The 13863-nt window shown below is 41.0% G+C and overlaps 2 protein-coding genes across 6 annotated transcripts in view; both read left to right on the forward strand.

Annotated features, from left to right (window-relative positions):
* Positions 1-3600: 3600 nt before the first annotated feature.
* Positions 3601-13863, forward strand: part of LOC131239701 (uncharacterized) — a 33209-nt gene continuing 22946 nt past the window's right edge. The window contains exons 1-3 of the mRNA XM_058237536.1: positions 3601-3847; positions 12521-12628; positions 12721-12851. Coding sequence (XP_058093519.1) covers positions 3601-3847; positions 12521-12628; positions 12721-12851 — 486 coding nt within the window. The remainder of the gene's footprint in view (positions 3848-12520; positions 12629-12720; positions 12852-13863) is intronic.
* Positions 3841-13863, forward strand: part of LOC131239700 (putative pentatricopeptide repeat-containing protein At5g08310, mitochondrial) — a 56754-nt gene continuing 46731 nt past the window's right edge. For all 5 annotated transcript variants that reach the window (XM_058237532.1, XM_058237531.1, XM_058237534.1 and 2 more), the window contains exon 1: positions 3841-6760. In XM_058237532.1, coding sequence (XP_058093515.1) covers positions 3875-6478 — 2604 coding nt within the window. In that variant the 5' untranslated portion in view covers positions 3841-3874 and the 3' untranslated portion in view covers positions 6479-6760. The remainder of the gene's footprint in view (positions 6761-13863) is intronic.

Here is a 13863-nt window from a genome sequence, read left to right on the forward strand (position 1 = left end):
GAGTCTAAAGACTCAGTCTAGTCTAAGGGCCACAGCTTACGACTCTTGTCAACCTCTGGCCTGGTTCTCAAACTTAATTCATCAAATGAGAGTTTGTGGCCATCGTTTTACAGAGGCCCAGCCTCAGTAACCAACGAAGCCCATTTATGGCTAATATTGCTTTGGCACGGTGCATGACATAGATCACTGTCGACAGTCTATTGGCTTCTGGGCCGAGTCTCTTATGGGCTAGGATTCCTCATGGACGTTGATTGCATGGCTTGCTGATAGGCCAAGCCTAGGGCGGGTTCTTACTCTTGCTCCGGTGGTAGACTCTCAGGAGTTTCAACACCCGGTCAAGGGTTCGAGTACCCATAGGTGGTGAAATTCCACTAGTGTGAGTATGTGGGGTGTGTGTGCGTGCAAAAAAAAAAAGAAGAAAAAAGCCAAGCCTAGGGCTTTCAATGGACTGGGCAGAATCAAAATTTTGAATTGGGCTAGCCCATTAAGCCATGCAGACTGAAGCCAACCCCAGGCCCAGCTGGTTGACAGCCCTAGCTAGTCCCCAGTCACGATCTGGCCCGTGCAGCATTCAGGCCCATTGACAACTTAGATGTCTGTCCAGGGACCCAATTTGGACTTAGTGGGCCTACCAATTACCTTGAGGCCCTTAATAAAGGACGCGGTTTGCCCCAGTGACGCCGCCACTAGCCAGGTGGCTAGTCGTCAGTGTCATGTGGGCCCCACCATGATCTATGTGTTTTATCCACACATAGATCATCCATTTTACACATCATTTTAATAAATTATCCCATAACTGAGGCATATCAAAATCTCAGGTGAACCACACCATGGGAAACCACTAGGGGTTGAACGTCTACCATTAAAAACCTCCTAGGGCCCACTGTAAATTTTATTTGACATCCAGCCTGTAGATTAGTTCATAAAGACCTGGATGAAGGCAAAAAACAAATATAAGCTTGATCCAAAACTTTTGTCGCCCTAAGAATTTTTGAATGGTAAGAGTTCAATCAACACTGTGTAGTCCACTTGAGATTTTGATCTACTTCAGTTCCATAAAATTATCTTGAAAAATGGAAGAAAAATTATCTAGAAAAATGGATGAGCAGCATGGATGAAACACATACATCATGTTCGGGTCCAAGCACCCACCACAAGCTATTGGCTAGTGGTAGGGGGGAGTAGGACTGTAGGAGTAGCCAATCTGTTTCCCTTATTAAATGGACCCTCGTAGCCCGCTCCAAAAATCGCGTGGGTCATCTCATAAAAAGGCCACACTTTTGTGAGAAAAATGGGTAGAAAAGAAATAACTGATAGTCCGGGCCATGGCATGATGAAGATTGGCCCACCTAATGGAAGGTCTAGGCCTTGCACGTGGGATGTCCGGGTCGTTCAAGAATCCACCATACTTGTGGCATACACATCAATCCCGAGCGTCCAAATCGTTGCTTCAATCTCACTCATTGGATCAATTCAGTATCCAATTGATGGCCATCAATTGGACGGCTATTGTTAGCAGTCTTCACTCCGCAAAAACAGAAGGTTGGATCTCTGGATAATTGCAGTTTTGGAAGTAGGTTCATTACGATTTGCAGTCCTGGACGGTCTAGATTGATGCAAGTTGCATGAACACACACCACTCTAGCACAGAGAACAAAAGACACAGTTAGGATTCATTCAGGCCTCTCGCTACTGACGGCATACTTTGCGAGATCAGGACCAGTCATTAGGTAGGACCGAACGTGCCCTATCTTTTAAACTAGGCTGATGTACCAGATAGTGGGCCAGTATCATACAAGAAAAATGGATGGTCTGAAAGAAATATCCAATGGTTTATATTCAAAGTGCACGTGTGTCTCATCTTCTAATTGGACCACCGCTGATTTACGGACAGGGTATGTTCACCTTGATCTCCATCTTATACATGTCCCGGATCTCTCACACGCGTGCCACATTGGTTCATACCCGGCGATTCACCTCTTCAATCTCTTCTCTTCATGCGCCTTAGAGCATTTATCAAACTACAAATGTCAGATACAGCGGCTGTATCAAAGTTTTGATACATCTAATTTCTTTTCCCCAACAACACGTCATATCTGTAGGATATCCAATCCATGAAAAAGGTTTTCTACATAATTATTTTCACGGTATATCGAAAATAAGCAGATCCATTCATTGAATGGGACACGACATCAAAATCAATGCGAAATCGATGGTTTGAGTACTGCATTGGTGTGGTCCACCCATGAAGTGGATTATCCTTATTATCATTTTTTGACCCACATTTTTCACCAATTAGATATTCTAGAAATGTAACATGTGGGCAGTAAAATATGGATGTGTCAGAACTTCTGGTACAGCTTCTGTATCTGAATATTTCTCTTCTCAAAGCTCCAATTTATTAAACTTACCGATCTGTGCGAAGATACATGGATAAGGTGATTCGCAGTAAAATTTCTAACCTGGCATCTTACCACGGAATCTAGTCCATTCATCGGATGTTAAGAATCTTACAGTAATAGTGGGTAGATGTGGGCCCATGTGATTTTGTGAACTGCCTCCCACCGGTCTAATAGATGTGCCACCTAAGTAAAGGAACAATCCAAAACTAAGCTTCATTGGCTCATATTTAGTTGTACATGTGTGCATCCTGTCGTGCATATCATAGCCCTATGGCTGGTGGTCGGTGCTCTGTGGGCCCCACCATGATGTATGTGTTTCATCTATTCTGTTCATCCATTTTTACAGATAATTTTAGGCTTGATCCACAATAGAGAAGGATATATATCTCATGTGGACCACACCACAGGAAAACAATAGTGATTAGATATCCACCTTTAAAATCCTCCTAAGGCCCACTCTACTGTTTATTTGACATCCAATCTGTTGATTAGGTCATACGGACCTAGATTAAGGGAAAAAACAAATATCAACTTGATCCAAAACTTTTATGGCCCCCAAAAAGTTTTTAATGGTCTATGTTCATTAAACACTGTTTCCTGTAATGTGGTCCGATTAAGATTGGGATATACCTCAGTTTTGGTCTCATGCCATAAAATAATCTATAACAGTAGATGGACGGCATGGATTAAACACATACTTTATGATGGGGCCTACGGATCACCGACAATCAGGCTTTGGCTGATGGCAGGGGGTGTAGCCAATCCGTTTTCCAGCAGGAAATCCGCGTCCGTTCGAAACGGGAGCGGATTGCCTGTGACCTCGGAACAGATATCTATCTATTCCTGTGCTCGAGGCTGTGTGGGGTCCAAAGAGTTGTCCATGACAAATCCACTCTGTCCATCTGTTTTAAAAAGACTACAATAGAACAGAATTCTAAAAATCAGAATATTCAGGAATTATGTGGGCCACACCAAACGAAACAGTGGGAAAGGAAACATACACCGTTGAAACCTTCCTGGAGCTGAGCATATTGTTGATATCACATCCAAACCGTTCATACGGTTATTACCACCAAGATAAACAGTAGGCATAAATGTTATCCTGATATAAACATTTTTCCACTGCCAGGCGTTCAATCCACACTGTTTCATGTAGTACTGCCCACATGCGTTTTGGATCTGCTCTATTTGCATATTAATGACCTTTTGTGTTCTTGAAAAACAGATGGACGGAGTGGATTTGTCACGGACATCTCTTTGGGCCCCACACAGCCCCGGGTACAGGATTATCCCTGTGCCCGGGGTCACAACTCACAAGCAATCGGCTTCCGTTCAAAACCCGAACCTCTGTTCGAAACCAGAGAGCTCCCAGACGAGCCAAACACGCCCAAATCCCATTTTCTCACAGACGGCTCTCTCCTGCAATTCCAACAGAGACCCTTCTGGTAAGCATTTCATTTCCATTTCATTTCATGGCTTTTGGAGGTCTGAAAACAGCCCACCTCTCTTCACCCAAACACTTCAACCCTTCCCATCTCTTCCAATTTCTTCTTCTCCCAACCATTCCTTCCCATCAAACACTCCTTCCCCCACCTATCCAATTCCACTCAAACTCTAATTATTCTCCAAACACTCGCTCTGTTGCCGCCCAAGAACTCTCCGCCGTCTTTTCCAAACACCACCCATCGCTTCCGGACAATACCCACTTGCAAAATCTTGCTGAGAAGCTAACTCCTGAAACCGTCGAGACCGTCCTAAAAGATTTGAAGGGATGGCGAACTGCACACCAATTCTTCTCCTGGGCTGCGCAACAAGATGGGTTCGTGCACAATCGTTACACTTACAACACCATGGCCTCGATCCTCTCCCGGGCCCGCCAGGAATCCCTATTGAAAATCCTAGCCAAGGATGTAGTGAATCACTCATGCCCTATGAGTCCCGGTGCGTTGGGGTTTCTTTTCAGGTGCTTGGGTAGTCAAGGATTGATCGACGAAGCCCAGTATCTCTTCGACAATGCAAAGCGGCTGAATTGTGTTCCGAACACCTACACTTACAACTGTTTGTTGGAAGCTCTTGCAAAATCTGGTCGGGTTGAATTGGTTGAGACGAGGTTTAAGGAAATGGTGGGTTCAGGGCGGGAGCCCAATAAGTTCACTCTCATGCCTGTCTTGCAGGCTTACTGCAATGCTGGGAAATTCGAACAAGCGTTGGCTGTTTTTGATCGGATTTATAACAGTGGGTGGGCTGACGAGCATGTGTTCACAGTGCTCGTGGTCTCTTTTAGCAAGTGGGGTGAGGTTGATAAGGCATTCAAACTGATTGAGAGAATGGAACGTCTTGGGATGAGATTGAATGAGAAGACACTTTGTGTTTTGATTCACGGTTTCACAGAGGAAAGGAGAGTGGACAAGGCACTCGTGCTTTTTGATAGGATTAAGGAGTTTGGTTTTGAGAGGAATTTGGCTCTTTACAGTGTCTTGATTGGGGGGCTTTGTGTGAGGAAGGATTTGAACAAGGCTTTGGATTTGTATTGGGAAATGAAGGAGTTGGGGATCTTTCCTGATGTTGGTGTAATTAAAAAGATGATTTTGGCATTTTGTGGAGAAGGTGAAATGATCACTGCAGAACGAATACTTGAGGAAGATAGTGAAAAATTGGATGTTGATGCTTTGGTTTTGCTTTTTAATGCAGTTCTAGAGGGGCTTACAAATCATGGTGAGGTAGATAAAGCTCGACTTCTCATTCAAGCGATGATGGAATCTCAAGAGGTACATCCTGCTCAGGGGAAGGCAGTGGAGAGCGTTATAGATGATATTACTGAAGCTGTAACTGGTAACCTTTTTAGGTTTAAGAAAGTTGTCCTCCCAAATGCTGCTTCTTTTAATATCGTGATTGATGGTTTATGCAAGACCCAAAAGTTGGATATGGCGCTAGAGCTCTTACGAGATATGGTTGTAATGGGCTGTGCTGGAAATGTGTTGATTTATAATAATTTGATTCATGAGCTGTGTAATATGGATAGATTGGATGAGAGTTACGAGCTTTTGAGAAAAATGAAGGAGTCCGGATTTGAGCCAACACATTTCACCTATAATTCAATATTTGGCTGCCTGTGCAGAAGAGAAAACTTGTCAGGCGCCCTTGATCTGGTCATTGAGATGCGGCGTAATGGGCATGAACCATGGATAAAGCATTGCACCATGCTCGTGAAACAACTTTGTGAGGGAGGAAAAGTAATGGACGCTTGTAGTTTTCTTAATGATATGGTTCGAGCGGGCTTTCTCCCAAACATCATTGCATATACTGCGGCCATGAAGGGGCTTTTCAAGGCTGGTGAAGTGGACCAAGCTTTGAAGCTTTTCCGCAGCATGTTCGTGAATCAGTATCTTCCCGATGTTGTTGCTCACAACATTGTCATAGACGGCCTTTGCAAGGCGGGAAGAGCATTTGAGGCCCAAGAAATTGTGAAGGAGATGTTGGAGAAGGGACTTGTGCCGTCTGTTGTTACCTACAACTCGATGATAGATGGGTGGTGCAAGAGTGATAGGATTGACCTTGCGCTCCTTTGCTTTTCTAGAATGGTGGAAGAAGGCAAGTTGCCGACGATTTTTACCTACACAACTTTAATAGATGGGATGTGCAATGCTTCAAGACCTGATGATGCTCTTATTCTTTGGAATGAAATGAAGGAGAAGGGATGTGAGCTGAGCAAGATATCTTATGTGGCCTTGGTCAATGGACTATGCAAGTGTGGTAGGGAAGAAGCTGCTCTAGTCTATTTCCGGGAGATGGAAGAGAAGGAACTGGAAGTTGATACTTTTGTCTATGTCGCACTTTTAAATTCTTTTATCTCCAAAGGAAATCTAATATTCGGTTTTCAACTTTTGAAAGAGATGGTCCGAAAGCTGAAGTTTCCCAGTCCTACCGATAAGAACTACCCATTACTAATAGATGCTCTACGCAAGTTGTATGAAGATGAAAATACTTTTTTGGATGTACAAAATCTTATTGCAGAGGGGTTAGTTCCATCAATCCACAGCGTTCATGACCTTGGTACGGATATCAAGGAAACGTAAAACTAACAACTGAGAACTTCAGAATTGTGGATCGTGTGATGTTGCTTGTTGGGCCAGTTGGAATATTGATTTCGCATGTAAGGCCTATATGGCTTCTGATTCTTGCTTCAAAGGTCTCTGGGAATATCGATTCGGCATGTTAAGCCTATAAGGGCTTATGATTCTTGCTTCAATGGTCTTAGGAATTGTTTGATAATTCAGTTTGATCATGATCAAGCACTCAAGGTTCCTTGTCCTTTCATTGGCAATCTAAACTGAATATCTACAAGAAAGTCAGGCAAGGTATGCTCTTCTTATGGCTGCTTCTTTATCTGCGTTTATGCTAGTTTCTCTAGACTCTTCGCTTTTGTTATTATCATTATTATGTTTTGAGGCGACGTTACCTAAAACATGAAACCCGCACATTTTCTGTTCTAGATCAAGTGATATGCATCATGGACCATTTGCGATCCAGTTCACTATTTTTAGCAACTTAAAAATTTGGATATATATTCTACTTAGTGTTTTAAAAGCTTTGCTATGTAGCGTGTAGCTTATGAATATATATTCTACACGTATACCTTTAAGAAAGGTGGTCGCAGGATTGTCTTGTATCCTATGAATAATGAGGCCCCAACTAAGTGTATGGAGGTGAATGACGACTCGCTTCTCTCTTAGGTTAAATCGTCATGTGAAGCCCAAGAGACGGGCCACATGTACGAACTATCATTGGAGGGGCTTGATATCTCAACAAGCTTCCCATCTATGACGAGGATCGCAATGAGTTTGTAGCTGATTTTCGATGAAGATCCCATCAAAGTGAATGAAGATATGGTGGTTCTTGATGAGCCGACCATTATAGAGTCAAATGGCACAATTACTAGAGAGTCAACATTAGATCATCTAATACTCAACCTTTGCTTGTGTGATTGTGATCGTGATCGCTACACACCAGATGGAAGAATTAATGGTTAGTTCTATGGAATTTGACAAGGACCATTCGCAAAGATGGGAGGTTAACCAAGAACATCACATTGCGATGTAATAATTTCAAGGGAACATGCCTGTTAAGTTAAATGGACTACATCACCAACTCTTATTAAAGGGCATACATCAATACAAACTTGGGGCTGAGTTTTCTCCCACCTCGGGAGAATGATGCAGACATTTGGGCCATCCACAATCAATTGAACCAACCTGATCCAAGAGAGGCCCACTAGCATAGCCGATCAGTTGTCAAGATTGATCCGATGGGGTAGATCAACAAACAACCCACATTCCTTCATCAAACATGCAAATCAAGGCTATTTGGGAGCTCTGCGCTGAAAGCAAAGCATGAACAGTGGGACGAGGAAATAATTTTTCTGTGCCCAATGGTCGCATCGTTAGATGAGTAGCAATTAGCATATCAGGTGGTCGACCTGCTTAAATGTTGAAATACTTTTTCTGCACCCATCTCTCGGACATGGAAATAGTTTTTGCATGCCCACAAGATCTATTTGCACTATGTACACCACCGGAAAATTCCTCTCTCCAAATGGGCACCAACTTATGGTCAGCTCCCAAAACTATTTTCCTAACTATACGGCTTATCTCTTAGTTTTCAGGATGCTAGCATCTCTTTTCTTATTTGTATATTAGATTAGAAAATGTGGTAGGCCTCTCCATATCTTTATAGAAGGTTACATAGGATAGGTGTTTGATTGTTTGTTAAGAAACACTAAATAGGCTCCTGTAGAGAGTCCTAAGCATTGAATTTTGAATAAAATTTCTGAGTTTTTCCTTTTCTTAGCTCCTGTGTGAGTGTGAGAGGGGCCTAAGGCCCTTGATCTTCCTATTGGTCCCTTTGCTTAGGCATCGTTCTGTACTATGTGTTGCGGGTTCCTGCCAATCAGGTCGGCATCACTGAGATGGCCACTTCATCTCCCTACTTTCCTAATTTCCTCTATCTTTTTTTTCTATCTTCCTGAAAGATGATAATTTTATTAAGGCCAAAGGTCAAAAACAAAAACAAAAGCAGACAAAAGCAATGAGAGACAAAAACATGCATGGTGGGATTTCACCACCCATGGGCACTCGAACCCTCAACCAGGTGTTGGAACTCCTAAGAGTCTACCACCGGAGTAAGAGTAAGGACCCATTGCTTTTGTGTGTGCGTGTGTAAAACAAAAAAAAAAAAGAAAAAAGAAAAAAAAAAGCAATGAAAGACAAACAAAGGAACAAACCACAAAGAAAAAGCTGCTTAGGGAGCTCACTTCCTAATAAACAATGCCTCCCTGCTAGAAACCCCAAAATCTGAACCCTTTAAATTATTTTATTTTATTTTATTTATTTTTAAAAAAAAAACGTTGTTTCTTTCCAACCAAATAGCCCAAAAAACAGCCGATAGAGCAATTCTCCATCTTTTCCTCCCGAAAAAGCCTCCATCTTCATCATGCCAAACCCAAAGCAAAGTTTCAACGGAATTAGGCATCACCCAGCTGATGTTGGCTAATCTAAGAATACCTGACCAGACAATGTTGAGAGGAGCAGTGGATGAACAGGTGATCCACTGATTCCTTGGCACTTAAACACAAAGGACACCCATTTGGGATTATGAAGGACCTTTTGCTCAAGTTGTCGATAGTTAAAATCCTGTTCTGACCTGCAAACCAGACAAAAGCTGCAACTTTCGGAGGCACTCCATAGGACCAAACATGGGAAGTGTGGCTGATGCCAACATATGCCGAAGGGGGATACAACACCAAGTAAAGAGACCTCGCTGAAAACACTCCATTCTTGGAATGACACCACACTAGGGAGTCCCTCTCCCCTGGAGCACGTGCCGAACCCTGCAATAAAGAAACTAGGGACACTAAATCACCAATCTCTGTGTCATTCAAGTCTCTTCTGCGAGGGGAAGCCACACTCCCCCACTGACCTGATAGGAAAAAAACAGCTAGCCACGGAGATGCTGACAACCGGAGGATCCTTGGATTGTTATTCATTTGGACAACGATGGCTTTTAGGGTGGATATAACCTGTTGATCAGAGTTCTGTGTTTCCAATAAAATTTATGGAGCTTTGCCACTGCAGATTTGGATCGTTCCATGATCAATGTGAACCAGGGTCTTCTTAGAACGCTATTGGTAATCATAATAATAGAGTCATTTCAGTGGCAAAATTGTAGAGAACTGTTGAGGCTGGCTTGATGATTAGGAATCCCTGACAAGATGGATCGGGGTCCTTGGTAACTAACCGACGCTATGATCTGTAATGCTTGTCTCCATTGTTGTCATGTGTGATCGCACATTTGCATATGCGCACGCATGTGCACAGATCGCATATGCGATCACTGCACATATGTGATCGCATGTGCCACATGTGCGATGATATGCGATCACATAGTTGCCAACTGTCAGAAATCTGACCGTTGGAATTTATTTATTTTTAAATCATGATTTTTTTCTCTATAAAAAGGGATTCTAAGCATTCCTACATGCACCCAAAGTTCGAACTCTCTCTCTATTTCTATTTTGCTCTCTTACACAATTCCAAGCCCCAATCTCCACCCCTCCATCCATATTTTTTTCAAGATTGAAGTTTCAATCAAGGGACAAGTACATACATCTACACGGATTCAAGAATCAAGATTCAAGAGACAAGACAACCAAGCTCTGCATCCATTAAATTGAACCCTCTTTGTAGTTTCTAAATTTTCCAAGTTATAATCATATTCATAATCATATTCACACAATACACACACCACTCTCTCTTTCTATCTTTCTAGTTTCTATCTCTCTTTCTATCTCATTCTCTCTTAAAGTTTCATAATCATATCCAAGTTCTAAGTTTTCTAACAACTTCTAACATTTTTTTTTTTTTAGTTTGTTACTTTGTTACTTTGTTACAAATTACAAGTTAGTGTTGTGTTAGTGACTTAGTGTTACAACTTACAAGAACACAAGTTTACAAGTTTACAATCTACATAATTCTAAAATTAAGATCAAGACTCAAGGGTTAAGGACTCAAGGCAAAAGTGAAGACAACTTAGACAAGAAGTGAAGATTGAATAATTTGGAACCTCTTTTTAGATTTGTAATTGTAATTTTGTTTGTGTGTAAATCTCACTCTCTCCCCTCTCTTTTACTACAAGTGTAACTCAACTCTCTCTCTCTCTCTCTCTCTCTCTCTCTCTCTCTCTCTCTCTCTCCTTTTCTTTTCCCCTAGCTTCTCCCTTTCTGCAAGTGTAACTCAACTCTCTCTCTCTCTCTCTCTCTCTCTCTCTCTCCCCCCCCCAAGTCCCATCTCTTTAGTCTCTTTACTCTTAGTCTCTTATTTTAGTTTTTACTTTTTAGTCTACTCTCTAGTTTTTTTTAGTACTAGGCTACTAGCAATCAATACACACACACACCACCAAGATAGTGTCTTATTCCTAATCTTCTTCTTTGAAACCCAAGTCGAATGACCCGGGTTGGAAGTATGGGCACTACCATAGTGTTTTGGATAAGACCCACATAGTATGTGAGTTATGTGGGTATGTGGGTTCCGGTGGCATTACAAGGCACAAACAACACATTATACATTTATTGGGGTCAAATACAAAAGCATGTGACAAAATTACTCTAAAAATCCGAAATGAGATCATGAAGTATATGGAAAAACAGTCAAGAAAGAAATGCGATAGTGCCCTACATTAAGAGGAATATTTGGAACAATATGCATATGAAGATATAAACGTAGTTAATGTAAATGAAGCTAGTCCCACTCCCCCTACTTCAACAGGCCGGTCTAGACTATAAGTATAACCAACGGTCTCAAAAAGAGCCTGAGGGCATGGGCCCATAAATAGATGGTGTAGACTACACCCCGAGGATGTGATCAACCAAAGGGGTCGAGCCAAAGGGCCGGCTCAAACAATATTAGAGAACCGGTATAAACAAAAAGATAGGAAAACCACTATTCAATATGTTGTTAAGTGGTTTTACCAAACCGGCATTGCTTTCAATACCGTTAAATTGAGAAGCTTTAAAGTAGGTCAATTTGGACCTGGGCTTAAACCTCTTTCATATCATGAAATGAGGGAGACATGCCTGAAAACTGAAGTTGAATATATACGATCCTTCATAACTGAATATAAGGAATCGTGGAAAACATATGGGTGTTCACAAATGGCCAATGGATGGACCGATATATCCGGTCGATCTCTCATTAACTTTTTGGTAAATTGTCCAGCTGAGACAATTTTCTTGAAGTCCGTGGATGCATCGGGCCATTCACACAGAAGAATACTTGTTTAGTTTACTAGATAATGTAGTTGGGGAAATAGGTAAGGAGTACGTTATACAGGTAATTACAGACAACGTAGCCTTATATGTAATGGCCGGACGTCTTCTTATGGAGAAGAGGCATTGTTTATTTTAGACTCTTTGTGCGGCCCATTGTATTGATCTTATGTTAGAAGATATAGGTAGGTTATTTATAAGTGTGATTGGAAGGATTAGAAGAATCACAGTTTTTATGTACAAACACGCCCTTCTTCTTAGTCGAATGAGAAAACACATTGGGTGTAACGTGCTACGTCCAGTAATCACCCGTTTCGCTACAGGCTTTTTAACACTACAAAGATTACATGCAAAAAAAAAATTAGAACTTAAAGTTTTGTAGTGTCGGCCGATTTTATAAGTGGGCCTTGGTCAAAGAAGGCTGAAGGGAAACAGGTTCAACAAACAATCATTTCACAAAGTTTTTGGACACAAGTGGTAAAGGCATTAAAAGCATCCGAGCTCTTAGTCACTGTGTTGTGATTGGTGGACAGGGATGAAAAGCCTGCAATGGGCTACATATATGATGGAATGGAGAGGGCGAAAAATAAGATCATGGACCATTTTAACTATAGAGACTATGATTACAAGCTAGTTATAGATATTATCGATAGAAGATGGGGCAACCAAATGTCATTTCCATTGTATTCGGCTGCTTACATCCTTAACCCAGCTTGTTTATTCACTTCTGTTGATCTAGCAGAAGCACTTACTATGTATATGGTTAGATTTATTGATGTCTTGGAAAAAATGATTCCAGATAGAGAAGAAAAAGAAAAGATCTCAACTTTGCTAGACTTCTATACAAAGAGTGAGGGGATATTCTTAAGGAATATCGTAATAAGGCATCGGACAATGAAATTATCCAGTAAGTACTAGTGTACTACTATGAATTTCAGTCTTAGTGTCTTACAAATAGTTCTTCTAAAAAGTGTCTCTAACTTAAACTGTTTTTATCAGCTGACTGGTGTGCTGCCTATTATGTGGACCCGAATAGGAAGGATCCAGCTCTAAAGAAGTTGGCTATGAGGATTCTTAGATTCATGTGTTCTGCCAGTGGTTGCGAGCACAATTGGAGCACGTTCGAGGCCGTAAGTTTAGTAATTGTAAACTTCAATTTTTTAGTGTAAGGCCTAAGCTGAATTAATTACCTAAATAGCTAATGTCAAATGTGTTTTCTTTCATGAAGATTCATACTAAGAAAAGAAATCGCCTTGAGCAAAAAAAGCTTAACGACTTGGTTTTCGTTTAATACAATAAAAAATTGCGAGAACGATTCCAAACTAGGAAAGAAAAGCCTGATTTCTTTGGCCTTATCTGCTTAGATGAGTTGGATGCAGATAACGAGTAACTCGTAGAGACGGAGGACCCGGTATTTGTTGGAGAGGACCTAACATGGGCACAAGTTGAAGATGCCGCATACGGATCGACACCTGGTGAAGGTACCACTCGAAGGCGAAGGATGGGGGGAGCCCGGGGGCAAGTAGTAGCCGTCAATCCGTTGAAGAGATTGAGGAGATGGAAGAAGGAGATGGTGATAATGATCAAGCTAAAGATCCACTATTGGATGTTGATGAAGTATTAGTATATACAGATGATGAAGAAACGGAAGAAGTGTATGTGAAAGAAGGAGATGACTCGGATGATGATGATGGTGGTGGTGGTGGTAATTGGCCACAATGGCAAATAGATCAATGTATATAGTATATGATTAGATGAATAATAAATAAATAATTTCTTCATTTTGTTTACTAAATGTGTTGATGTATTGTTGAATGTTGAATGTTAATATTTCATATTTGTTAAATGTTAAATTAACTATATTGTAGAATGTAGAATTGTTGATGAATGATGACTTAATATTTAATTCATTATGTAATTGGTTTTATTTTACTTAAATTAAATGTATTGCAAGGGCTAATGGCATATAATAATTTATTCATTTTTTTCTTAATTTATCCCTATTTTTCTGATTTTTATTTTTTTTTTATATATATATATATATATATATATATATATATATATATATATATATATATATATATAAATGTGCGTGACTGCATATGCGATTGTGCAATCACATATGCGCACAGGCATATGCAA

Source organism: Magnolia sinica, chromosome 3, assembly GCF_029962835.1.
Source record: "Magnolia sinica isolate HGM2019 chromosome 3, MsV1, whole genome shotgun sequence".
Classification (NCBI taxonomy): domain Eukaryota; kingdom Viridiplantae; phylum Streptophyta; class Magnoliopsida; order Magnoliales; family Magnoliaceae; genus Magnolia; species Magnolia sinica.